The 27995-nt window shown below is 43.4% G+C and overlaps 1 protein-coding gene across 9 annotated transcripts; it reads left to right on the top strand.

Moving 5' to 3' along the window:
• Positions 1-159: 159 nt before the first annotated feature.
• Positions 160-27947, top strand: PISD (phosphatidylserine decarboxylase). 9 transcript variants are annotated; one of them, XM_055705305.1, is made up of 8 exons: positions 160-265; positions 3771-3865; positions 8963-9138; positions 22310-22546; positions 22668-22806; positions 23622-23768; positions 24704-24864; positions 25195-27947. In XM_055705305.1, exons 1-8 carry the CDS (start codon positions 216-218, stop codon positions 25417-25419), a joined length of 1230 nt encoding a protein of 409 aa, XP_055561280.1. In that variant the 5' UTR covers positions 160-215; the 3' UTR covers positions 25420-27947. The 9 variants fall into 9 exon arrangements, with proteins under 9 accessions (XP_055561280.1, XP_014140553.1, XP_027669738.1 ...); XM_027813937.2 differs by lacking the exons at positions 160-265; positions 3771-3865 and adding exons at positions 17547-17963; positions 20102-20267 and having other exon boundaries at positions 9002-9138; XM_055705284.1 differs by lacking the exons at positions 160-265; positions 3771-3865; positions 8963-9138 and adding exons at positions 11938-13788; positions 17547-17963; positions 20102-20267.
• The last annotated feature ends 48 nt before the right edge of the window (positions 27948-27995 follow it).

Below are 27995 nucleotides of genomic sequence, written 5' to 3' on the forward strand. Positions count from 1 at the left end.
TTCGCTACCGGCTTTTACAGTACCACTGGAGGAATGATCCCGTCCCTACCCACCGTACTCCCCTCAGGTAACGGCCCCTCCGCACAGCACCCCCGCTCCCTCACAGCACCTCACAGCACCTCACACCGCCTCCCGCCCGGCCCCGTTCCCGCCCCCGCCTCGGCCCCGCCCTCACGCGCGAGACGCCGCAGAGGACGCGGCGGCGACGCGGGAAGATGGCGGCGGCGGTAACGCGGGGCCCTGTGGCCGCGCTGTGGCGGAGCAGGTAGGGGCACGGCAGCCGGGACGGCACTGCGCTGCCCGGCGGCGAGGGGGCTAGGGCTGGGGTTCTGCGGCCCCGGCAGAGCTGCGGGCGAGCGGCAGCCGCTGCCTGACAGCCGGCAGCCCGGGGGCGGGGGGCGTGAGGAGGAGCTGGGCGGAGGCCCGGCCTCCCCCGGGCCGGGGGCTGCAGCCGCCCCTTCTCTCCGGCTGCCTCGGCCGCGGGAGCTGCCCTGCCGGGGTGAAAACGCGGTTGTTCGTGGTGCCTCGGCCCTGGTCTCTGGGCATGTGCGAGGAGGCTTGGCCTCGTTCTCCAAGCTGAAAAGAAAGATGAAGGTTTTACATTTTTAAAGAAAGAGAAGCGTGTGGCCTCGTATAATTTTAACTCATTGCACAGTGTGAGGTTGCCAGTGTGTAAGTGTTTAGTAGGAGTTGGTAGAGGGGGGCAGCTGCTGCCTCCGGTTATATAATCCCGGTGAGGAGCAGCTGTGAGGAGAAGTGCCTTGGCAGAGCCTGGCAGGAGGCACTCGCCTAAAGCTTGTGTTTTTCATAGCAAGGGAACAGTGTTAAGAATCCTGTTTCTGGGAGATAATGCTGTGTTCTGAGGGAGAACACGTGGTCCCCTGACTTCTTTCTTAAAACCTGTTGAAAGCACCTCGTGTGCAGAGTATGCGTTACCGCCGGCTTCGGTGCCCATCAACAAAGTGTTGTCCCTCCTTTGCTGTCCCTGATCCCGCAACAGCTGAAGTAAGTAAGTTAACACGGGATCCCGTCAGCTCCTGCTCCAGCAACATCCAGCTGGGTGGTAGAGGCTGGAGGACAGCACCCTCCTACATGCTTGTACCCATCAAGGCCAGATTGTCAGGAGCAGGGAAGATGAGGCTGATGGTAAACTATTTAGTCTTGTTGTCTTTACCAGGTTTCAGAGTAAGGACTAGGCTGGTTTTCCCATGTTGGCCACCAAAACCAATTTTGGTAAGAGCTTAGGGTCTACAATTAATTGTTGCATACTTCCTCTGTAATGATGCATCTGCTGAAGTACCAAGTCCCAGTATGCCCTGCCCTACCTTAGCAACATGGACAGCTCCTGGATGCTCCTGTGAAGCCAAACCAGCTACTTCTGTTCTGCCTTTGCGTTATTTTTTTTAGATTATTATGATTCAAGACATAATACTGGTGCTTTAGGCTGTAGCTAAGTTTTTGGCAGTTTTCGCCAACTTTTTAGTGTTCTAAAACTTTTCTGGTAAATTTAACTATAGTGCTAACTGGGTTAGTTCTTAGATTTTTGAATCCCTTAGAAGTAACCCGCAGGCTCTCAGCTTACTAATGGGCAAGTACTGCTTTAATTCCAGGTGTTTTAATATGTTGTAAAGCAGGCCTTGTAATACCACAAATTAGTGTAGGTCTGGTGTATGACCCAAGTGGATCAGCTGACCTCATTGTTCATGACAAAATTATATCATGTTGCTATGCAAAACATACAGGTTCTGCAGCAGAGTGGGAAGGTTTTTCTGACTTGCTAAGGAAATAATATCCTGGGAAGTGATGCAGCAGTGTGGTATGTTTAGCACCTGGTTACAGGAATTTGTGTTTTGGGGAGGGACCTTCTTGTCACATTTGGGTTAATACAGTAGTTTTGATAGAGACCGTAAATCTGAAGGGCAGAATGAAATATTACTGACACCATATTATGGGGGTAAGTGAAAACTGTAGCCATTTGTCCTTGGCTAACATTAAAACATTGTTAGCAAGTTACTAGTATCATAATGTGATTTCTAGACAAGAAATCTGTTTGTAGACTCTTCTTCTAAATAGAGATGCTGTCTGTATGTAACTCAGTAGGCACCTGAAAGTAATTCTTAAACTCTTAATAATCACTTCCTTGCATTGAATCACCCTGAATGATGCAATAGCTTGTAAGCTAATGAGGTACTTCTGTACTCAGCGTGTATCTGATCAAGAGCAGATGAAAGGTCAGAGGGCCAAATGAAGACATCAAGCTGTGGTATTTGCACCCCGGCAATGAGTGGGTTGCACAAAGACCTGCCAGACCTGGTTTTTCCCAAGGGACTGAGACTGTCGGGTGTGAGAATGCTGCTCCTCTCCTGTCCTGGCTTGGGCTTGTGATTCTATCTAACAGCTGTGTGTGTTGCTCTGTAATCTTTAGTACTTGTCTAATCCTGCTTGTTTATAGACTTTAGACAGGAATAGTTCTTGTACAATTGGATGGATCCTTTTCAGATTTATTAGAAACATGAAATTAAATATTATATATTAAACATGAAAAATCCTGATTGAGCCTTTCCCCTGTGTTGGCCAGTTACAAGTCTACTTTAAGTGTTTTTAGTGGCAGAACCACTTACTTGCATTACTGTTCACCAACGTACAGAGTGATAAGACAAATTCTGAAGGAGATACTCTGTGCCTGGCAGCCTTTTTACTTTTCCAGCTATGCTGTTTGGTCTAATGAATGGCATTACTTCTTCACAGAATCCGTAACTTTTCTGTGTACTCCTCCTCCTCACCAGCATGGTGAGGAAGGAGATACATGAACCCAGTTTGTAAATGTCTCTTAAGATAGTTGCTGTTGTAGGAGGTTCTTAAATAACAGACCTGTGTAGCTGCCTGGATGGAATAATCCCAGGCGCTAAACCATCATTACAAAATTTACCACTATATTTGCAGGCAGAGTTTGTTTTGATCAACACGGTTGAATTCAACTTTGCCCATTATAAATACTACCTTTGGATGGAAGTAAATACGTGTTAGCCACGTTGTCACAGAAGATAACGATGCTTGTGCTATGTAGTTTCCTTGTAAGTAGAGCAATCTTGTTTTAATCTTGTTTCCCCAGCAATATACAAGTAAGGTACTTAACTTAAAGGAGTTGTTTGTATGTTGTTGCATAAATTGGTCTGTGTTAAACTGGAAGTAGATTTAGAGAGTACTAACTCTCATCAGTTCTAGAATCCCTATTAAAAAAAAAAAAAGTGACAAATAGATTACTAAACACATAGGCCAAGGCAGTGCACAAAGCAAGAGTATATTAGATTATTTTAGCTTGTTTTTTAAAAAAAGGCTCAGGTTGTATTCACAGTCACAAACATTTTAGAACTCCAAACAGGCAAAGATATGGTACATAATGACAACATAATTAGTTGCCTGAGAAGGGCTATTGCCAAGATCAGCACACAATACTCAGAAGAGTATCACTGTTATAATAGAATTAAGCTCAAGAGGAACATATGTCAACATTTGTTAAGAAAAAGATGAAATAGATGCAACATTCAATATCTACAGGAGTAGTTGGATTGTCAGGTTTTTTGTTATTTAGGGAAGAAATAGGCCAGAAGAGAATAGGCTCAGTGGAAATTTTATGATACTTTAAGGAGAGTTTTCCCTGTATGTTATTCAGCTTCTGAACGTAAGATTATCACTACATTGAACTGCTTACATTTGCATTATTAAATATCTGTACTTAAGCAACTGCTTCTTGTTCATTGTATTTTCAGTTTGCTGACTAATTGTAACTTCCTTATACGTGAGAACTTGCGTGTTAGAACTGGACTCCTGTGGAAGCGGCCACCTTCCAGAACATTTTTCAGTGGTAAGTGAAGGCTTGTGTATACCTAGTGTTTTTCAGTTCAGTATTACTCAGTTAGACAAATTATGGTCACATATTGGTGAATTTGAAGTTCTTGAGATTAAAGCAGAAGTGGGAGTCCAGGATCAGAGACCTATTCAATTCATGGCATTTCCATAGACGCAAGCATGCAAATTGTGCTTTACTCATTTAGTGTTATGTTTTCCATATAGTAAAAGAAGTGTATTTACCTATTTCATAAGGTAATATTTCATATTTCCTTATGAGGTGTTACTCGTTGTTTCATTCATTACCTATTTCATAAGGTAATATTTCATTCATTACCTATTTCATATTTCCTTATGAGGTGTTACACATTGTTTCTCAGCTATTTTGGAAAACTTGGATAGCAAATGTTGTAGCAATAAAAATTTAAAAAAGCCAGAAATCACTTCCTTTAACAAAAGGAGCATTTTGGACAAATAGCTTCCCTAGCCATGGTTGAAAGCTGCTTCTCTGTCCTTTTAGAATTGCCATCTGTTCCACAACAGGTATGAGGAACCCTGCAGAGATGCAAATCTGGACAGATGTTTAGATGCTATAGTATCCAGAGTGGTATTGGCTAAAACTGGAAAGGCAGAGCTGATCCCATCTGGAGGAATGTCAGCCCCCCAAATCAGGAATACCTCCACAGGGGCCATACAACTATTTATCATCTGGGGTATTTTCTCTCTCTCATCCTTTTTGTTCACTCTAACACTGCATTATACCTGTCTGTTTATTAGATAACCGGCTTGCTCTGTCATTGTGATATCTGCTGCCCTAATGGTCTCTTTTAATGTACCCACTTTGAGAGTATTTGTCTTTTTTTAACCTCCTTTGATACTTTGGCAATCATCCTTTTTCACTGGGATTATCACTTCTGAAGAAACCTGTGTAACAGAGCCAGCAAAAGAAGAGCTGGGATAATGAAGTGAATGGCTGCTACATTTCTAATTTTTTTTTTCTACAGGAAATTTATATTGGGACCTGTTTCCTTGGCAATATACCTTTTTTGACAAGTTTGCTATTTAATTAATGTGTTCAAACATTAATAGCAGCTCTGTGCCCCTCATACATGCCTTGTTGTATGTAAATACAATACAAATGCACCTTTCTCATATTGCGTTCATCTCAGCACACTAATGAATTAGATTTTTCCCCTGCGAGCATTTTTGTACAACTTAACAACATCCTGTAAACTAGAAGCTCGTCGTGTAACAACAGTGTCACTTCTTGGCTTCACCAGGTCAGCTGTATGTGAAATGTTTCCTGGTACTCCCTACTCTCAACAACTGCAGAAAGTAGGATATTTTGTAAAGCAAATTTAGTCAGATAGATTGTGATACTAATAACAGGTGCTAGAGGAAGGAGGACTCTGAGGAAGAGCATATATAATGGAATTTCTTTACATGTAGCTTTTAAACTTTCCAAAACATCTGAATTTTTCCTAGTGAAGATGATCTCTGCATAGTAAATTAAAACCCATTAACCATAGGTTTATTTTCCTTCATTAACTTCAGCATGGTACTTAGTTTTCTGAGGAGTCTACAGCTGAAAAACTACTTTTTAAAAGACCGATACAACTTAGCAGAGAGATGCATGTTAGGAATGTGTTTTTATATTAAAAAAAGCCCACTTTAATGAACTTGCTGAGCCACTAGTTCAAGTGCTTCCCACACCTACGTTGTATCCTTTTTCCTCAGTTTGAAATTTGACTTTTTTAAATCAGCTTAATGTCCTGCTACATTTCTTAATCCGTCTGTTGCTCAACAGTGTAGAGGAAAGCACAGCCATGTAGCAGGTCAGGCATGCTTGTATCTTTCTTTTGCTGGACAGTGTCATGAAGGTGGCATGAAAGAATCTGTGTGGATGTTGATTGAGACATCTTTGTAATGGCATAGTTATGAATAATGAACCTGACAACTAAAATTATATCCATTATCGACATGAAAGCCAGTAAACCAGTGTTAGATGTGAAGTGGCTGACTGAGAAGGGCAACATCAAGCTTAATATAGAGTGGATAATAAGAAAGTAATAGCATAAACCAGGTGAGAATTTGTTGAAAATATTCAAATGTATTACCATTTGTAGTGCAACTCATCAGCTATTCACCTTGAAAAGTCTGAATCATATATTAGTATAACAACTGCATATAGTCTTCAATTTTTGTTTCCTTGCTAGCTGACGTATTAATTCCATTTGCTATTGAATCCATTTCTTTGGGTTAACTTTCCTGTCCAAGTCCTTTGGCCGGTATGTCATATTTGGATATTTCATTATTGAAAAATACGCTTACACAGATTAATAGAAAAAAGAGTTCAGTTGTCTAGAAATCAAAGTTAGTCATTACAGAAAAAATCTGGGAAGATGAGTTGCATAATGCAAAATTGTTGATCACATGGAAGAAAAGGTTGTTTGAAGTTAGCTTTGAGCAAATCAACTTTTTAGCCAGCTGTTTTCTAATCCATTGATATTTTAGATTCTGATTTGGATTTAAATCTAGATGACTTGCAAATTATGCCATTAGGAAGAAAAGATAAATCATCTTTAGTTTTATCTCAACCCCTTGTAACAGCCTCCCTCTAAGTTTGTATCTTTTTCTAGAAGAAATTCTTAATTTGGTCAGAGTAACAAAGCAACATTTATATCATTACATCTGATTGCATAGATTAGAGCATGCCTTCAGTTATGTAGTTGGCTTACTCATCCTGAATTTTTTAATGTTTGAGGGAATTAATCTTTTTCCTCTGTTCCAGAGAAGGAAAACGTTGCTTTCTTTTTTTTCTTGTTTGCTGAATGTACTCTATGTTTAAGAGAAATCCAAACCAGGTTAGCCTTATCTGTAAGGAGCTCAGATTTGGTGTTGGAAGCATCTGAAAATATATGTTCGAAGTCCTACACCTTTTTCCTCGTGTCCTGGGCTTGTTTGTAGTGGCTCATGTGCCAAGACATGAACTTTCCTCACATTCTCATGCTGCTTGCCAGAGAGCTGCAGTAGTGTTAGTATCACTTGAGAAGATGATGTTCTGCTGAAATCTAAACAGCGCCAACTGCCTGAACATGGTTTTGTTGCCGGAATCAGGAACTAATCCTTTTGTCTTGGAATTTGTAGATTTGTGTGAATTTCATTCATGTCTGAAAGGTGTGGGATTTCATTTTATGAGGACAAAAGCAGCTTAACAATGGTGTGTTAGATGCCTTTGCCAACGATCATGTTTTAGGATGCCAGTTATAGAAGTGCTGTTTCATTAATGCTGGAGATGGAGAAAAGTCAGCTCTTCAAATCATTTATCAACAAATTAAATTGTGTTTGCTGCAGCTAGTGGAATATCAGCTATTTTGTCTCTAGCACATCAGTGTAATCAATAGAGGCTCTTCAAGAGGAAACATCCTCTTCCTGGACGCAAATGAGAAAGAGGTGTTCAGGCTGAGGGGTTTTGGTTTGGGAATTTGCTAAGCTCTGGTGAAATAGCTGAGCAGCTTTGCTAACTTAGAGCCAAAGGTGTGGTGGAGAGGGAGTTAAAGGCTTTAGGGCTAAAGAGTTGTCATTGGTCTGTGTACGGACATTTCTGTTGAACTAGTGATGTAAAGTTGAAAGGTTGTAGTATCTTTGTAAATGCAAAACAGATATAAGTCTGTCTTTAAAAACACTGAACTGCTCTAAATGACCCCTGTCCTTCATTGAGCGTTGTTCTTTAGGGCAGAATATTCTCTAGAATCTTAACTGTACCGGTTGTTGCTGCCTTGTTTGTTCGGTTTGGGGGGGTGGGGGTGGTGTCCCTGCAGAAAATAAGATATATATTTTTTTCAGTCAGAATAAAGCTGTTTTCATATTACTATATATTTCAGGACATATAATTCAAACAACGTTTTAAATCACGTATGTAGGAAATAAATGAGCAAAAATCCTGTTTTGGTAAAACAAAATATGAGCAAGAATTACTTTTATTGGGCATCTTTTTACAGCATCATGGATGAAGAACAGCTGAATGCTTCTAATCAGCTCTAGAACTAAAGCTTCCCAGATTTATAAGCTATTACGCTTTGTCTCTATGCTTGCCTAGAAATAGATTTGGTGTTTACTGAATTCTTTTAGTTGTTAATGCATGCTTTCACAGTCAAACCTTAAGCTGGACATTCATGGAACAAGATAAAGTCCATCCGTTTTGATTCTGGCTCTTTTGCATTACTGATTGTTGTGGAAATTACACCAATCAGTGTCCAAGAACTAGTTCCTTTGGGCATTTTCTCTGTCTGGCAGTGACTTACACTCATTGCCAAGAACCTTCAGACTGTAATACGGATGGAAGAAGCACAGTCTAATACTGACTTAGCCCATTAAGCCTGAACATATTTGTTTTCTCTGAAGATTTTGCAAGGGAAATGCTTCCCGCTGCTGTGATTGCCCTGTGCGACTGTCCTGTTGCTTAGTGACAATGCAGTGTATGTGTATCTCACAGACAACATGTAAGGTTTGTTACGCAGGAGGAGCTTGGTAATCCTCAGTGAGAAACAGCCGTAATATTAGATTTCTTTTTTTTTATGTGATGACCTGTATTACAGCGGAAATGTGCTTATTGTCCCATTTACCAAACATACACTAAAGCAGATTGTCGTTTCCTTCCCTCTTCCAGTTAGCTGTACAATTTGGGGATTCCCCAACTATAATGAGAGCTTTAATGACAGAAGCATGAAGCTTCACAGTTCTACAGGTTGTTCCCCAGCAACTGGTTATTCTGTACAGTAACAACATGAAAGATCTCTTAGTTGGAAAGTACAATAGTGCTTTCAGGCAGCTCATTTCATGTATTTTTGGGGGTAAGAATGTTGGAAGGATGTAGGGTGGGAGGGACGGGGATGAGATTAACAACACAGGTGAACGAGTGTTCGTCAGCTGAGTTCCAGTGACTTGGTGAACTGCAATAACTGGAGTGCTTAGCAGATTCTGTACATACCTTCTTTGTTGTAGATTTCTGATCACATTTTCACCACCTAAGCTGACATCCCTCACTGCTTCTTTACTTCATGTAGTTGTTCTTTTTCCTGAAGTCTGGCGTTGTTTTCTTTTTCTGTTACAGACAGGAAGAAGCTTCATACTGCTCCAGTAGGGCAAGTCTTCCGCCTGCGCCCCTTCCATGTTCTGGTAGCTACAGGTGGGGGATATGCAGGATACAGAAAATATGAGGATTACAAGTTGGAACAGCTGGAGAAGAGGGGCATAGAGGTGCCTGTGAAGCTTGCAAGTGAGTGGGAGGTAAGAAACGTGGGGCAACTTTGCTTCTTCCACCTTTGATGAAAAGTCTCTCTGCTTTCATTCCAACAAGGGAATGTTTAATTTGTCCTCTTCTGGCAATGCATTTTTGACAAATCATGGAACTGAAGTTTCTTAGTAATTTAAGTAATTATAATTTTGACCAAAGTCAATGTAATGGCACATTAGGAACTGTTGGTGTCTCCTCCATCTTTTAGTTTAGCTGACAGTTTATTATTTTAAATATTTGCAAATCAAAGTTAGAAGGGATAGTTAATCAAGTGGTTGTATTATATATTTTGAATAAAAAGATGTTTGGAAGTCATTGAGTCATTCAGGTGGAAGTCATGTAGTCCACCCTCCTGCTTTAAAGCAGAGCCAACGCTGAATTTAGATTGGGTTACTCAGGGCTTTGTCCACTTGGGTCTTAAAAAATCCCAAGGACAGAGATTCCACAGTGTCTCTGGGAAGCCTGTTCCAATGCTTAATTGTCCTTAGAGTAAAAAATATTTTCCTTACATCCAGTTGGAACCTTCCCTGTTTCAATTTATGGCTTTTGTCTCTCCATCTCCCTCAATAAAGAGCCTGGTTTCATCTTCTCTGTAACCTCTTCTTGGATGTTGGAAGGCTGTTGTTAGGTCCCTCCAAAGCCTTCTCCTTAGCCCATCCTCATAGGCCGTGTGCTGCAACCCTTTGACCAGGCTGCTGGCCCTTCACTGGACGTGCTCAAGTCTATCAAGATCTTTCCTGATTCTAAGAAAACTGGACACAGTATTCCAGATGTGGTCTGACATGCACAAAGTAACAGGGAATGACCTTCCCTTGGCTTCTGCTCCTCCATGCTGTTGGCCTTCATCACTGCCAAGGCATGATGCAGACTCCTCTTCAACCTGCTGTCCACTTGCAGTCCTGAGAGAGCATACAGCATGCATCTGCAGTAACTGATGGAGCTGTGGCTCTCTGTAGTACAATGCATTTTCTCATTTTCCCCCCCTTGCATTGCCAGGCAGCAAATTAAGCACATTACGCAATTTACAGAATTAAATACAGAAATCAAAATAGGCAGGACTGAAATTACATATTGTAAAATGAAAAAAAAAAAAAAATCAGTGCTGAGGCTTTTTTGTCCTCGCAGTTCTAGCTGTGGGTACAGCTTGCGCAGTAGTTGTAGGGTTTATCTTCTCACAGGCTGCTCAATCTGAGCTACTCCGGGCATTTCATTTACTTCCTCTATGCCATCATGCCTTACACGCTTTACAAGGAAGCTGAGACAGTATTAATAGCTAGTTAATAAACATCTGGCTGTTTTATTTGTGAATACAGAGCAAGACCTTCTTCTCACAGGTTAACACATAGGTCTGTAATGGCTAATCCTGAGGGTTTTTTGCCTTTTCTTTCTGGATTCCAAGGAGTTTAGAAATCATTGTGGGATTGCAGTGTGTATATGACATTCATAGGTCAAATACCCATGGCAGCACTGAAGTAAGAAATACTTTATAACTTCCTATAACTGCTGTATCTCCTTTGAAATATTAGGGATATTGTACAACTCTGTTAGACATTTCGACGTGTATGTGGTTCCAGACGGCCAGGTGAGTACCTGCTTCAGTGCCATTTCTGAAGGCAAGGAGTTAAAACTTCTAGGATTGTAGCAATGTGTAGGAGATGCTTCAGTATTGACCTTTAGCATCCCCATTTCTTTGCATTCCTGAGCACACTGCCGGTTTGTGAGTGGTTTGGCCACATGCCTGTGGGGGACTAGGCTGGAATTTTTAAATTCATTTTCACTTGTGACCCAAATCAGATATGATCCAGGCAACCCAGATGCTAACATTTTAGACCATGATAGCTCCTGAGGAATTTGTCCGTTAAATCTGTCTTTTGTATGTTCTTTTCCTGCTGAGGCTTATTTCAAACAGGTTTTATGTTCTGATTAAAAAAAGGAACTGGTAAGTGCTCATGGAGTATTTATTTTAAAAAGCAATGTCAATTCAGTTTTGATACTTGAAAACAAATGTTCTTTTCTTTATTGTTCATACTTTTTGGTATGAAATTGGCAATTCCCTTATTAAATTTGCTTTCTTTTATTATACTGATATACTAGTTTGTTTGATGGTTATTTGGGGAAGCTATGAGTATTGCTTTTGATGAAACTGCTTGAAAGGATTTGGTTTTTGCAGTGGGGAATCACAAAACATTTCAACCTGATAAGCAGGGCTCCAAATGCAGCAGATACTAGTAGGAGACTAGGGAGGGAAAGGGAACTTGACAATTATAAGGAAAAAGAGAAACTGTTCAGACATTGCAAGAAATATTCCAAACAGTGAAGGATTCAAGAAAAATAAGAGCTGCATTGTTCCTTGGAAAGTGGAGTGTCTTTTTTTGCTGACCTGTCATTTTCCATTATTGTGGTTTTTACATCCTTGGAAGCACACTTAAAAGTCTGGGGAAGAGCAGTGTCATTTTTAGAGTGGAATAAGCCTTTGCATGGGCAAAAATAGACCAAGTGTGATTGAATGGGCTTTGAAAGAGTAACACAGAACAAGAAACTGCTGCACATGCCCTCGCTGCTGAGCCTGCTGCTGTGAAGTTCTGATTCCACAGTACCAACATCATGTTCATGTGTGAACATGCACTATCTTCTACCTGGCAGCTCTGTGTGTAAGGCAGATCCCCTGCTTCTGAGCAGAAGACAGAAATAGGTGATCATCAGCATGTTACACAGGGACAACCTCCCTGTTGCAGAGGTGCATGTCAGTAGCGTCGTCGAAGTGTGCGTAGTTTTTGATTGAATGAAAGAATATGGTTTTGCTTTGCTCAAGCTTCATAAAAGAAGGGGGGCAGGGGAATCAATCTGATTTAAGTCAAGTGTCCCTTAAGCCTTTCCACAGCAAAAGATGAAACTATTTTTTTGTTTAGCATAGACCTTTTCTTCCTAGATTTTCTTAAGAGACATTATGTAGCTAATAGCTTGAGCTGATTAATGCCTTAGTGTGTCTCCTACTGTGAATACCAGTGAGGATCAGCTTTCATTTAATTAGATGAGGTAAAGCAGAGGGCTTGGAGGGAGACGGGTAGATATTTATCAGAGGGATGGAAGCTTACGGTTTCAAATCCTTGCTGTCACAGAACCTTTCCCAGTGGGGATCTGCATGCATACCATGCCTTTCATATGCTGACTAGAGGCTTTTCACCTCTTCTCACCTGGGCACTGGGGCAGTCATAGAGTATGGAGGAATTGCTAAGGGAAACCTTGGCCAAAGGGTGAGTTTGGATGAAGTGTGACCAGATGAACAAGAGTTTTCCTCTAAAGAGAGGAACTTCTTGTAGCTGTCCTTGGCTTCCATAGTTTGTTCTGTTTTGTGTAAGTGAAAAGCAGTGTTTGTTGGAGTGATGTGCACCAGGAAGAACACAGTGAACCTTTAAGGGAAGTGAGCTGTAGTGACATCTGATAGTACAGATGAGATGAATACGCAATTCTGTCCTGTTCAAAGCTCAATTTATTGTCATGGGCCACAGTTTCTAAAAACAGCTTAATTCAGTGGGGAAGTGCTTGAGTATAGGTTTAGGATCTTGATTCTCAGAGATAAACAACACAGGCTTTCCTATTGATATTAAAAACTGCTCGTATTTATGTAACAAAGGATACTGCATGCTATTTTGGCAGTACAAACGGAAGGTGGTTTTCTTGGCCCAGAGGAGACAGACATTTAGTATTATGGTAAGAGGTGTGTATCAAGTTCAGGAAAGAGCTAATAATGGAAAAAACTCTGATTATTTTTTTAATCCAGTTTTAGAAGAATGAAACGTAGTCACCAGTTGGTTGATCTCTTATTCGTAATTCTTGCTTCTGTGTTCTGATGTTTGGAGTTTTATTTGAGCAAACATGCAATTACAAAAAAAATTCTCGTAGAGCAGTCCAATGTGTGTGATGTTCAGAAAATGTTTAAAGCGGTGAGATTTCAACATCATCAAAATGTGTGAGGGGCATGATGGCGTAAAGGTTTTTCTCAGCTGTCCTGGAAGACTGAACTGTGTAGAATCTGACCAGTGAGGTGGCTTTTTGACTATGTAAGTCTGTTCTGTCGCACACAATTTGCAGAGCATCTCTCTGGGATTAGGGAGCAATTGATTGGGAGCGTCTCAGGGGCGCTTTGGGAGACTGCGGCGTGCTTCCTCGCCACTTTGGCTGGACTCGCGTGTCAGCCTGTGTTCGGGCAGGGCCATGGGGCGCAGGGCAATGCGCTGCTGCTGGATTCGAGCCTTGTTCCCCAGCACGATCTCTCGCCCCGCTGGCTTGGCCTTGGAGGCTAAGGGTGAGGCAGGGGCCTCCCTGTTCCCCGGGAGCGCCGGCTGCCCGCCGGGGCAGACCCCTTCTCCCGCCCCGGGGCGCGGCCGGGCCACGCAGCGATGTCGCCGTGTGCCGGCTCCGCCGCTCGCTCTTACTCCTCGTTGTTCCCTTTTTCTCCTCGCTCCCTCCTGCCCTGGCCCCTCCTCCGGAGGGGGCCGGGGCGCTGCGGGTAGGCCCAGCTGCGGCGCCACTGGCCGGGCGGCGGGCGGAGGAGGGCCGCCTGCCCCACGCCGCTTCCTTAAGGCGCGGAGCGGGCGGCAGCGGCGCGGCCAGCGGCGGGGAGCGGCCGGTAGCGGCGAGAGGTAGGTGGGGGCCGCCGCCCCCTGCCCCGCCGGGCGGAGGGAGGGCTCGGGGCTGGGCGGGGGGCGCTGCCCGGGCTATGTTCAGGCGCCGCGAACGGCTTCGCTAGGGCGGGGGCGCGGCGGGGGCCGGGGGTCCGTAGTTAATCGCTGGGCTCTGGCTTGCTGGAAGTTGCGGGAGAGCTGTTGTGAAGTCTCTGCGCTCTGATGAGCAATCTCGTAGCGGATTTAGCGTTCCGGCACCGCGGATCCCGGCGGTACCTTCCCCGGCAGCCTCTGCCGCCGCCGGGTCCCGCTTTGCTGGGGAGATGCAACGCGGCTTCAGGCTGCCGTGGGAGAGCCTACACGGGACAGAGGGTTTGCTTTGTACATCTCTGAAGCTAAAATACCAGGGTTTTAAACATGAAGTGGCATACGTTACTACAAAATATTAATACAGTGTGGATTAGGTGTCATAAATTTTCACGTCCCTTTGCAAAAGTAAATAAAACTTTCCTTCCTTGCTTCACAGAAGAGACCTTTGAGGGTATGTAACAGGCTTTTGGCCCAGAATTCTGGTTGAAGTTTAAAAAAACCCACCCGACTTTTCATGGCTAGCTTAAAATACTCCCCCCCCCCCCCCCCCCCCCCTTTATAGAATGCAACTAAAATAGCAGTATAAAACTAGCGGAAAACAATCAAAATGTTTATATAGAAAGGCTTCTTCATATGAAAAGTAAAGAATTTTAGAAATGATGGGTAGATCAAGCAGAGCACGGTATGTTTCCTTAGCCAGCAGCAGTACAGCTGGGGAAGGTGGCACAGCTGGCCAGGTCCTGTGTGCCCGAGCTGGAGGTGACCGTGCTGCTCCACAGTGCTATGGCCTTGGCAGAGGCTGGCTCTGCACTCGGGGTTCCCCGCAGCAAGAGAGCAGTTCTGGGGGGCTCTTTGAGTTCGGGAGCTCCTGAGTGGGCGTGGAGCGTCCAGCATTTCCCTAGCTGGGCTGGCTCCGGAGAAGGATGGGTGGGGACGTGACTGGAATTAAACAGATACTGCTGGGAAAGGAATGGGACCTTTAATAAACGGTCACAGAGTACCTCTCCCTCGATTGCAAGACCTTATTTTTGCTGGCACTTAAATAGAACACAGGATCGTTTGGATGGATACGGTGCATTTTTCAAACAGTAGCCCTGTTACCAAATGTAGAAAGTATGACCAGAGGGCTTTGAGCACTCCAACGAGCACATTCCAAGCCTAATGATTCATGCTTACGACTTAAAAGTGAGGCTGCAGGTTTGAAGTTCAGTTGCCTATTAGTCTTTCCTGCAAAAGCCTTGCTGTGTTGTTTTTTAAAACTTGAGGGAAGGGCTTGAGGTAGTAATAACAAGTAATTAAACGGGGCCACTGGATTTTGTGCTTATTTGAGCTGACAGTGCAGAGTGGTGTTGCATAGCTGGCAGATTAGCAGTTCTCTATTAGATAATAATTCTCTAGGGATTTATACCTGCTGGTAACTGCTTTTACTTACCTCACATGGATTCTGGGTGCATTCAGACAGGTCAGGGAGTTTGGTACTGATGTCCAACCTTCTACAAACCAACAATCATAAGATTCTTGTCTAAGACAGTATCGTAGGCTCTGCGGCACTGCCTGTCCCAAAAAGTTCAGCTATTGTGATGCCATTATGCGAGTTCCTCTGTTTCCCTGTGGAAAGTGGGTAAAGTCAGGGTGGATTTTTCATTTCAGCCTTCTTACACTGTAGGAACAGCACATTGTTTCTGGGGCAGCCGCAGCGGGGATGGCAACTTGCCATATATGTCAGCATTTTACACCGGACTTGGGTATTTGCATCTTGGTGTGAATGAATGAGGTCAGTAGAACTGAACTTCAGAGAAACATAGGCTTTCTTACTCATCTGAACTCAAGTTTTTTTTTTAAGAAGTGGAGAAAAAAAACTTTTAACACCAGTATTTCTGTCTCCCTGGAGAAGAAGCTCTCTCTTGAATGACATACTTTGTTTTGAACTGAAAGGTGGTAGTACCCACTGCACTGGGCTGTAGAACATTTCAATGTCCATTTGTTTTTAGGGAGCAGGTAAGCTATTTAACCTTTTCCATGCTTTCATAGAATCAGGCTTGTTCAATCTAGAATATAATAATGTCTTGAAAATGTATTGGGGGATAAGATAGAATTTCTGCTGAGAGAGCTTGTGGGTTTACCTTCCTTATCCTTAAGGGAAGAGTACTGAAGAAAAGGTAGATAAGACTTCTGTTTGCTCTGTTGTCTTTCCGCAAAGTCATGCATAGGTGAAGGTCTTCAGAGGAGGAGATCAGAGCAGGGAGCAGGGTGCCAGCCTGGCCTGCGGGAGCTGGGTACAGCTGGGTGCTGCAAGCTGCCTGAACAAAGGGCAGGCTGCGGGTTGGGGTGCTCTGCCTACTTCTGCCTGGCTTCACCAGTGCCAAACTCTCTCTTTCTCTCCACAGTTTTGTGAAGACACGTGTTCAGTGTGAAAATTATTTTCATCTTGGACTGATGAAGTGCCTTTTGAAATGATGTTGGCAATTTAGCATGTTTCTATTTGAAATTTAGTATTTAATGGTGGTAATTTCTAATGTTGCTGGCAAATCAAGAGAAGTAGCTCCCCTGTGTGCCTCGTCGCTTTTCTTTGATTTTTGATGGGATTTTGGGTAACTGCTTTCATCATTTTAATCTACAGATGGCTTCATTTTTGTTGTGTAGGAGTTCCTTGTGCTAGCCAGAGAAAGACTGAATAGTATTTTAAATAGGAAAACAAAAAAAGTTGGCACAGGGCTCAAGGATGAAGCAGTATGTGTTGAGTGCTTTCAGTTGATCTTAAGTTTACCTTCTTTGAATGTTGGGGGTTTTTTTCCCCCAATATGCAATTGTTAAAATTTAGTTCCACTTCCTGAACCAGGGATTAGGTTTCAAGCTCCCTTAACAGTCCAGACCCAGTCACATGAGATGCAGAACATCTCTTGAGATGTGCTCTGCAGGGTCGAAGAGGGAAATGTCTCGCTATGTATATTCAAAATGCTCAGGTAGACGTACTGCAGCCTTTTGGTTTTAAAAAACAAAACCAAACCAAAACAGCTTCCTTTCCTCATGTTTTGTATTTTAGTTCTTTCTACTGGACATAAAAGCTGTGACAGAACTGGGAGCCACATAATAAGACTCGTTAACTCTTCTTTTATACCCAGTTCTCAAGCTGGCCCTAAACCTGGCTTATTTCATTACGGATCTGGGTATTTGTAGAAGAATGTCCTGTACCTGCTTCCTGTGTGAGTCTCTTTGAGATGGAAAGAGACTTAATGAAATGGATGCTTGTGTCTGACTAGGGGTGTAAAATAGAAAGACGTTCCTTTCCTTTCTGTTTTCTTCTTTCCAAGCTGGACATTAAGAGTAGGAAAGGTTTTTTGGTGCCCGGCAGTCCAGAACTCTTTAAGAGACAGCTGCTGCACTGCAGATTTGAAGCTGGGAGTTATCTCCTCCTCTTCTCCGCCCCATTCCTCCTCCCAGCCTCGGACTCAGCCTAGCTCTGGGGTTAGCTGTGCAAGGCCAGCTGGCTGTTCAGCTGACTGTAGTGCCTCGCTGCCCAGCAGCCTGAGACTGCAGGGTGTTTTTTGGAGAGTTGGGGTTCAATGGCCACCCTGGCTAGCAAGAAGCAAGGACTGCTTATACGGACAGCTCGTTTTTACCTTGTGCAGAGTCGGCTTTGTAGTGGGATGTTGAAATATGACACAATGCCTGTTTGTTTGCAATAGCTGCAACCCTCGTAGCAGAGATTCAAGTGGGAAACAGAGGGGGAATCCAGAGACAAACCAGCGGGGGAATTAGGAACTGTGACGCCGTGTCCTCTCTCCTGTGCCGGAGCAAGCAAAGGAAAGAGAGGTAGAGGAAAAAAGACTGAGCCTTGCAACCAACCGTCACCCTGACGATGTGTCAGTCAAACACCCTGCAGGGACCAGATCTGCACACAGGGAAATGGTGAGATGCTATAAAGCTTTATCTAACCCTCCACCCTCTTGCTACAACCTCCACAAAGTTAAAATTCATGTCCGGAGGCTGCGTTCAGGGAACGGCGGCAGCGGCAGCTGTGCCGGGGACCAGCACCCACAGCCGGAGAGGCCAGGCCCAGCTGGCTCTGCTGGTGGTACACCAAATAGGAGAACTCGTTTCAGGTACTGTTCAGTATTTTCTGCGTTGCAGGAATGGTGACTGAAGGGAGAAATGAGGGAGGGAGGATGGGAGGGTTTCTGGGCAGAAGGAACGACAGCCGCCTGCAAAAGCTTTTGTTTGGCCTAATTACTATAAAGCTTCTTACGCGTTGAATTGGTAGAGAAGGGCATGCTGTTATATGACAAGGGGAATGAGGAGCCTGTCATTCCTTTGCTTTCTACTCTCCATCGCTAGGAGAATGGAAAAATTAGTGAAGGACCGCTCTGAAACCAGGCCAAGGCAGTGAGAAGCCCGAGGGCTCCGGAGCGGAGCGAGCTGCCAGGATGCAGCTCTGCAGGGATTGGTCCATGGGCGACTGCAGTGAAGGGGGGGGAGAGCAGCGGGAGGGGGAGCGGGACCTCCGCTCTCAGCGCTGGCAACCTGGCTCCCGCGAGCAGACTGCAGGCTGGTGGGTGGTGAGGATGGGAGGAAGAATGTCAACTGTGCCTTCCTATTGCCGTGTTGAGTCAGCCCCCCCCTGCCGAGCAGAAAGCCAGCTTTACCTCTGCTGAGGCAGCACTTCATCTTCTCAGGGTGGTTTTCTTTTTGTTGTTTTTGGTTTCCCCTTGCACTGTGATGCAAGATCATGCTCTGTTTTTTACTTACTAATTCTTGGGGGAAAAGTAGTTGTGTTCACTGCAGAAAAAATTGCTGAGCCAAAAGCACCATTGGTGAGAGTTGTACCTGCCTGCATGGTATTTTAATTGTTCCAAGTTTTGAAAAGAACATATTGGCAGGAAAATTTCCTTTTAACTTCCAGGCTTCTTTCCATCTTGGAAAGACATAAGCAGTTTTTCATAGTTATATCATATAATCCAGTGAGAGCGAGCTGTTCAGAGCCAGAGCGTACCACTTCCAGTTTGTGTGCACACACAGCTGTATCCCGGTCGCAGGCACACTGCCTTCAGCTGTGTGTGGAGAACAATCTCTTAGCCAGGATTTAAGTCGGTGCCTGGAAGATTTGAATGTTTTGCCCTCAGGTAGGCAGACTTCTGTGGAAATGCCAATGGTTTCTTCATGCGTAGAAGGCAGAGGATAAATAGGGACCTGAAAGGGTCTGTCATCCAGACTTCCTGCAAGGGTCTGAACTGAGGCCCATGGTGTCCTCTGCTAATAAGCTGAGCAGCTTTTCCCTCTGAGATTTACAAGTTGAACTCCTCCACAGCCATACGTGCAAAGTGAGTTTCCTCTCAGTCAGGACATCTACATGAGAAAAAAATCATAGGTGTGGTTGGCTATGAGGCAAAGGAGTTGGTTATTGGGCTGCAGAGACTAGGTTATCTTGCAGCATTAGCAATATCAGCTTTGTCCACGTGTTCTCTGTTCAGAACCAGCACACCCAGTGAAGGTTTTAAGGTTTTACTTGTAAATTGTATTCATTAACTCCAGAGTGCCGCTCCTGCTGCGTCTCAAGCAAGTGCTTGTTTCTCAGTTTGTGAGTGACCCACAGGTCTGTGTAAATTTCACTCCAGCATCTTTTGTGGTACAAAATACAACTGGAGGCACAATCTAGTCAAGATGCCTTCAACATGTGAGCCCTCTGAGCGACCTCAGTTTATTAGGTTTCAGGGATTTCTTTCAGAGTATCTGTTGTTGCCTTAAAGTTGTCCCTCCATAGAGTTCTAATTAAAATCCCAGCATCACACATTCCTAGCTTAGGGAATGCTGTTTGCTGTCCACTTTGACTGTCCAGCAGCTGGAGCAGTCGCAAGACATGTTTTCTGGGGATGTGCTCTACTGAGATTTGTTATTTCCACCGTAAACTATTGTGTTACGTTGTTAGCTGGATGAGCCAGCTGTGGCTTTGTTTTCAAATTTCACCTGCAAGTGATCGTGCCTTTAATTTTTGAGGGTATCATTCATAAAATGTGACCGGTGAGAGTGAACGCCATTTTTCGGGCAGAGGATTTTCTTCCTTTTTTTGAAGATAAACTGCTCTTTATTTTGGGAAGGGGAAGAACTGCTCAAAATAAAGGAGTAAAGACTTGCAGAATCAATGTTTAAGTAAAGATTAGCAGGAATAAATCATCCCCAGCTACCAGAAGCTGGTGGTTCTGAAGCTGAGATGGCTGACCCTCATATTGTGTATGTAATCTTTCAGGTTGCAATTTCCCCAGCTGGCCCTGAGGCGAAGGTTGGGCCAGCTAAGCTGTATGTCTAGGCCTGCTCTGAAACTCCGTTCTTGGCCTCTGACTGTTCTCTATTATCTTCTGCCTTTTGGTGCTCTTAAACCCTTGACCAGAGTGGGATGGAGGCCTGTGAGCAGGGTAAGTGTGAGCAGGTGTCTCTTGCGCTTCGTGTCTGTTAGCAGTTTTATCCTGAAGGGAGCTGGCAGCAGCTGGGTGTAGAGATCCTTAACGTCGGACAGGCGGATGAGCACTGGCACGAAAGCAGAGAGATGCAATTCATGTTCCCCTTTAGTTTTTACTGTGCATAGTTGTGTTGACTAATTGCTTCAGACAAGTGATTTTTTTCAGTAGCAGAGAATTTCTTTGTCCTCTAGCAGTCAGAGATCTACCCAGGAAAATCAACAGAAACTTTTGAATTAATTCAGTCACCTCGAAGTATTCGGGCTAGGATAAGGCAGACCAAACATCTTCTCAAGTTCCCTTTCCTGGCCCCATTGAAATGGTCTCGTGCTTTCTGTCATTTTTGCACAGAGAGGGCTTGTTCCTCAAGTTCTTTGAGCATTTGTAATCCAGCCTGTCCAAACGATATGCAAATCTCTGCTCAGATGCTGTTGAGAGCAGGGTGTAGGATGCCTTGCACATGGTTATTCTCCCCACAAATCATGCAATTTCAGAATGCAACAAGCACACGCATATTTTGATTGAAAACTGCAACAAAATTGTCCTTCTGAAGACTATTTCACTGAACAGCTGTTCGGTTTGATCCCATCAACTTGAAAACCAGGCTCTTTTGAGAGAAGAGGCTACTAGGAAATAGTACTTTTGACAATTTTTGTGATTTTACAGTTGTATCTGCATATTCTCAGCGTTTGGGAAACTTTTATTTTAGAAATTTATTTTAGAAATAAACACTGTATGTTAATATAGCACATCAAATGGCAAAATGGTTTTTCTTCAGTTCTTCAGCTTCTGTAACGTAGGGTAGTGTTCATTTAGAAGTTTTTATGTGAAGTAAGATTAGGTTGGTGTTTTCTTTCTGAAATACCACCGTATGTGACACCCAACAGCGATTTGTGAGTGAAATTTTCATTTGTCATATTTGATACAACGGACAGGCTCTCAGCCACTATGTGCTTCTGTTTGTGTTTATGGCTGTGTTTTGCAAGACTTAATTTTGAGGGTATGATTTAATACTGAGAATAAATGACGACTCAGTCGGGAGTTAAATGTAGCTGAGCTGTACTGTTCAAACAAATGGTACCAGATTCAGCAGATCACTGCTTCTTTAGCAAAACTGGTTTCAGTTTCCTTGGTCCACACCCCCCCACGCCTGGATTACACGATGGTCATGCAAGCTTTTTGGCTGCCGCGAAGCACCGCAAACCCCAGAAGAGTTACTTGCTGGAATGACCAACAGGAAGACACTGTCATCTGTCCAGTTACATCAGCAGCATGTACCTCTTACCGACATTGTTTCATTTGTTTTTCTTGCTACTAAAACTTAGGCTTTGGTGTAAGTCCAAAGGTATATTTCTACAGAAATAAAGGCACTATATACTCTTGCAATTAGCAACTCCCATTGCTGTGAGAGAAAGGGTAAGGCTGGCCCAAGTTTATACTGGTGCAGCTGCATCCATATGTAAACATATGGATGGATATGTTTCTTTGATCGTACCAGTATCATTAGAGCAGTACAGTACGGGGATGTGGAAAACCACCCCCACCGGTAGATGCCTCTGAGAAGCACATCATCGAACACTGAGAAATTATCTTTCAGTCAATTTTCATTTGGTTATCTACAAAAATGAATATATTGGTAATGTTTAACCCTCCTGATGAGTGTTCTACTGTGTCTTTTTTTTTGTAAGCCTCATATTGGGCAGTTTCCAGTAACAAATGCGGAGCTTCAGCCTGCAGGGGAGTGGAGATTCTGGCTTCAGTGTAAGGTTATAGTAGGTTTCATCCTGTCCCTCGTCTGCTCCCATCAGAACGGAGGGAGTGAGGATGAAGCACAGTGTTTTTTGCCACCATAAAGGTTACTTTGTGTGTAGTGTAGCCCGCTGGATTCAAGGAGTGGTTAGCAGGGTATGGTTTGAGCCTTTATGTTTTATGGGGAGAAGTAAGAGAAAGCTGTCAGTGGGAAGAACCGAATGACGGTGGTGCAATTCATCTTTCTTTAGGTTGCTCTGTACAAATCGGTACCAACTCGACTGCTCTCGCGAGCCTGGGGTCGCCTGAACCAGGTGGAGCTGCCTACATGGCTCCGCAAGCCCGTTTACAGCCTGTACATCTGGACATTCGGAGTGAATATGAAGGAGGCAGCTGTTGAAGATCTGCATCACTATAGAAACCTCAGCGAATTCTTCCGCAGGAAGCTGAAGCCACAAGCGCGGCCAGTCTGCTGTGTGCACAGTGTGGTGAGTAAAAGGAAACGAAGGCTTTACACTACCAGCTTCCTCCCACCCCCCAAAGGAACATGTCTGCTTTATGAGGTATAATGAATTACTAATGTGTTTAATTTTTTTCTCTTCCCTGTAGATTAGTCCCTCTGATGGAAAGATCCTTAATTTTGGACAGGTAAAAACCTGTGAAGTAGAGCAAGTAAAAGGGGTTACTTATTCTCTGGAATCTTTCCTGGGACCTCGCATCTCCACAGAGCAACTGCATTTTAGCCAGGGTGAGTGCTGTGTTTCTTCTGCTCTGCCCTTTCAGTGTTCACAGAGATCATGAGAAAAGCAATTGCTGCTTTTCTCCCCCTCACCCTTTCTGAGATTGTCAGGAACAAAAGCAGGTCTGATTTTTGTTTGGTTTTATTTGGGGATAAACATGTGTCTCTCAACAGCAGCTTTATAGTGTCTTGCCTGGCTCGTTCCAATTATCTGAATTTAATCACCTGGGTCCTACAATTAACTCCCAAGATCTGCCACCATAATGAGACAGTAGCATTCCTGCTGTCAGACTGAAGTGTGCCCAAGCACCTGTTTAGCAAAAATTGTATAAGCTACTCTATAACATGATTTATGCTCAAGCGCTAAACTTGTAATGACTTGTGCTGTTACGGCTCTGCAAACAGTAGCATTATTTGCAGCATGAGCACAAATGCAACTGATGCCCTTTATAAAACCAGGGAGTCTTCACAAATTCTGTCTTAAAAGGGTAGCTTTGAGAAAAGTCTGTTCTTAAAAGGGTAGTTTTAATTCTGTTTCACTGGGTTTCAGTTCCTGTTCTGTTTAGGGAAGGGCAAATTCCAAAAAGAAGGAAATTCTAAAATTATTAAAACAATACAGGATTTAATTCTGCTGTAAAGGGAAAAGAACACTTTGAAATAGTGGATCCTTGGACAAAGCGTATCTTTTTGTTGTCTCAACAATATACGTGGACTGCATTTAGTCCTCTGCTGTCACCACTGGTTCTCCTGTAGACTGATCAGCTGTGGTAGATGACTGCGAGAAGTATTTCTTTAACCCCTTTCTTTCCATGGTTTCTTTGCAGCCCCAGCTGGTAACTCTTTTCAGCAACAACTAGTCACAAAGGAGGGGAATGAGCTGTATCACTGTGTAATCTACCTTGCACCAGGGGATTATCACTGCTTCCACTCACCCACAGACTGGAGAGTGGCACACCGACGTCACTTCCCAGGTATGTTTCCGTTCCTAGAAAATGGATGCAGAGCAGCTATGGCAGACAGCACGGGTATGGGCCGCAGCTGAACGAGGCACACCGCTGGGGCAGTTGTACCATCACATGATAGGTAACAGTAGAAAAGTGATTTGTCACAAATGGTAATGAATTTTATAGTAGTATAGTTTACCAGAACAAATCCCATAGAAGTGGTGAAAACAGTAATATTGTATTCAAGCTTTTTTTAGTTTTAGTTCTTTGAAGTAACTGTTGACGCATGCTGACCTGACTTGTTCCCAAACACCCTCTGGTCATTTTGTAGTGTGGGAATGAGTCCCTGGTACCACCTCAGTTTGGTGGTAGAGGTGTAGGTATGACTGCTGCTAGAACAGGCTTCAGCTAAGGCAGACATTTTGAAAGGGACTCCCCCCCCCCAGATCTTGCTCCCTCCTTTAAGAGCAGGCTTTAACTGTCTGGAAATGCAGTCAAGGTGAAGCTGTAGATGGGAATAAGTGAAAGCCGAGGGAGGCAGTGGGGGTACCAGTCAGCCTGAAAATAACCATTTTCAGGTATGAAAACTGAAACCCTTTGTGCTCGAGCAGAGAGAACTGGAGATGGTGTTCCAGACTATATTCAAGCCTTAAAACGAAGAATGAGCAGGGTCATTGGCTTTCCTCTGATTCTGCTAAGAAAAATGAAAAGTAGTATGAACCCTGCCCAGGAGTGTGGATCATTCTGGACAGGAGACTGAAGATTACATCTTCCTAGGACCCTTTTGTTTTCACTGCAGCCTTGTCTTTCATTCGCTGTGCCTAGCATTTGCCTCTCTTGCTACAAACCAGTGACAGACTTTACTTGATCGGTTACAGTCATATTGAAAATAGCATTCAGATAGCGTTACAATACTGCTACAAACCAGACAACTTAACGGAACCATTTTCTCACTATTGTAGGCTCTCTGATGTCGGTGAATCCTGGAGTTGCCCGCTGGATCAAGGAACTGTTCTGCCACAATGAACGGGTTGTCCTTACAGGTGACTGGAAGTACGGCTTTTTCTCTTTAACAGCCGTGGGTGCCACAAATGTGGGCTCTATCCGCATCTACTTTGACCAGGTAAGCAAGACAGCAGTAGGCAGCTTTCTGGTTTTGATGGGTGATTGGTACAGTATAATAAAATAAAATTACAAAAAAATTTTTAAAAAATATTCTTACCCTGAAATTAAGATGTTTTGCAATACTGATGTTCTAAGACTGATTTAAATAAGGAAGCCAGTGCCAGTATAGACTATTTTTTTTTTTTAATATTCCTATTGTACTTTGGAATTGTAAGCAAGCCTCCTGCATTGAAAATGCCTGGATCTCCAGATCTCCACAGTCCACAGCTGTGCTAAGGAATATAGAAATTGAAATCCTCAAGTAACAGTTTCTCTCTTCTCCGTACAGGATTTGCATACCAACAGTCCATGTTACTCTAAAGGTTCCTACAATGACTTCAGCTTCATAACCAACAACAACAAGGAGGGGATCCCCATGAGGAAGGGGGAACATTTAGGGGAATTTAACTTAGGCTCCACGATCGTACTGATCTTCGAGGCACCCAAGGACTTCAAATTCCACCTCAAAGCCGGACAGAAGATCCGCTTTGGAGAAGCGCTGGGCTCTCTATAGAAACTCTCTCAGCAAGAAGGTTTTCTATAGGAAGGAATGCGTAGCACACCACTGAGTGTTTCACTGACATATGTATCGCTCAGCAGGACCTGGGTGAGGAACACAGATGTCACTGCTGTGTTAAACTGGAGAGTACTGGGTCTACATTTACATGCTGCTGAATGCAGAAAGAGACCTGAATGACCATAGACGTATCAGGGACAGTTGCCTTGTAAAGATGGTGACAGTGGACGGAGGTTTCTGTCCCACCCTGTGCCTGTAGTCTTTCATGTTCTCCCCTCAATGTGCCACAGGATAATTATGTTGTTAAGGCATCTTAAGTCCCTTTTAAGCCTTCCTAGGCTGTGCAGGTGCAATGGGGAAGGGTGGAGGTGGAGATTAGCTGAATTTAAAGGGACAGGGACAGGCTGAGTCAGACCTTTACTAAAGAATGTGTTCCTGTATTTATTTTGTTCTACAACACTCAAGCAGACGTTCCTGTATAAAGGCAGCCTGTGAATGCATAGATTGCCAGTTAAAGGGGCTAGTATGGCTTCACAGCCCCAACTAAGCAAAATGTACAACAGACAGCATTCATACAATAAATTACTCATCCAGGTTTTCTACTGTTAGACAATTTAAATTTTTACCTGACATTATCCCTTTAAAAATGGACTGCACTGTATTTTAAACTTGACAACACTGTGTCTACATTCCACATGATAAAACTGGTTATCGAGGGATTTTCTTTTAAAGAAGAAGAAAAAAAAAAAAAAAAAAAAGGCAAAGCTGTGTCTCCTATTCCTAACCCATGGTTTCATCTTGCTATTCTGGCCTTAAAGATTTTGTTTGTATGAGAGACAGTTACTTCACCTCTTGAATTAAGGGGTTAGAAGACATAGGGGCTGGTTTTCTTCTGGGATGCAATGGGATGGCAGCCAAAATAGGTTTTTGCTTTCTGCTATGTATCTTCAATGTTGTTTTGTCACTAAGTTCTTGAAGAATTAATTCTTCTACTTACAGAACAGTTTCAGATACTTCAGGATCATTTTTTATTGCATGGAGGGAAATGCCCTGTGCATTGACTGTGTATAAAAAATATTACGGATCTTTCAAGCAATCCCAGGTTGCCTCCCAGGTGCCAACCTCGCCCTCCTATAATGGATTGGCAACAATTTCATCTTATTCAAAATATATAAACAGCACGACAGCCCTGACTTCTGCCCTCATACTTACCAGGGGCTGAAAGCTCTATGCTGAAGCTTCATCCTACCGTAAAACTTCAGAGCCTCTTTGTAACTTCATGTCAAGAAGAGTTAAAAATCTTAACACCTTGGATCTGTTGAATATGGCACTGATAGAAACTGGTACCAAAGTGAAGAAGAGGAATTGAGTTTTAAGGCAATGTATCAATTGTTTTTAGAGAATAAACTTTTTCAAGTCCAGGTACTCAAACATTTAGAACTGACTTGGCTGTCCAGAGTTTATGAAACCTGCCTTTCTGCTCTTTGAAAGATTTCACGTATTACTTCCTTGCTTGAGCTACGTTTCTGCTGCTTGAAGGAGAGGGTAGGCTTTGACCAGCTCCAGTTTCCTAAAGAAAAACTTTTCTTTGTATGCACTGCAGAAAATAGAATATAATTTTGTTGTACAAATGTCTGGTTTGCCAAGTCCTGTATGCTTAGCTTGTCACCAGGAAAGAAGGGATGATAAACTGCCTCAAAAGTGATGTAGCCCAGCCATGACACAGATGATGGTGGCTGTTTGGGTGACAAGCAGGAGAAAATTCATTTGGCTCTGAGAGTCAATGTTTCCTCACTTTACACAGGGGGGAGTTTGAAAGCTTGAAGTGGCTCTCAGCCACCTATCTTGTTACGCTTCTTGGCATTAGCAAGGTTCCTCCTGCAGCAGTATGTTACCATCTACACGTTATAGAAATGTGCACTTTTTTTAAACCACTGAAAGTGAGAAAAGACTAAGGCAAACGTCAACCCCAAGAGGATAAAGCTGTGACTGGCCTTCAGTGGCACTTTAACAGTAGAAAGCAAATTTGTTCTAGTGGATGAGAGAACAGACAACTGGATCTTTTCCCCCTTTGCCACTGGGCACCTATGACATCCAGACACAGCCAAAGCAATTTAAGCTTTAATTTCTTCCTACTCAGCATCATCATCCACAGTATCTGAAGATTCCTGTTAGCGTAGTAACAGAGGACTGGTTACCTGATGTTTGCTTTACTAGAAATCTGAGAAGGGGAGGATTCAGCGTGCAAGTGGCTTTTTTTGTGATGGTCTTAATACTGTGCAGAGCTAGCTAATTAACAAATATTACTTGTTACGCAGCTGTCAGCAACGCACCCTGGAAGTGAAAGCAAAGTTCCTAGCAGGTACTGATAATGCTGTGAATTTCTCCTGCACGGAGAATCCATTTAATTCAACTGTATCAGTAGCACGGTATTTTTGTATGTCAACGTGTATGACTTACTGACATGAACTCATTTAATTGCAAACATTTTGAAATAAAGAGTCTTATCAGTGTTGCTTATCTTTCTGAAGTGTCAGGGTAACCTAAACTAGGTATTGTGAGCGCAGTGTGAG

Source organism: Falco cherrug, chromosome 1 (genome assembly GCF_023634085.1).
Source record: "Falco cherrug isolate bFalChe1 chromosome 1, bFalChe1.pri, whole genome shotgun sequence".
Classification (NCBI taxonomy): domain Eukaryota; kingdom Metazoa; phylum Chordata; class Aves; order Falconiformes; family Falconidae; genus Falco; species Falco cherrug.

Coding starts and splice junctions, on each gene's coding strand:
- PISD (XM_027813937.2), top strand. CDS start 17,767: ATGGTGAGATGCTATAAAGCTTTATCTAACCCTCCACCCTCTTGCTAC. Junction 22,807..23,621: donor GCAACTGCATTTTAGCCAGG/GTGAGTGCTGTG, acceptor GTTTCTTTGCAG/CCCCAGCTGGTAACTCTTTT. Junction 23,769..24,703: donor ACACCGACGTCACTTCCCAG/GTATGTTTCCGT, acceptor TCACTATTGTAG/GCTCTCTGATGTCGGTGAAT.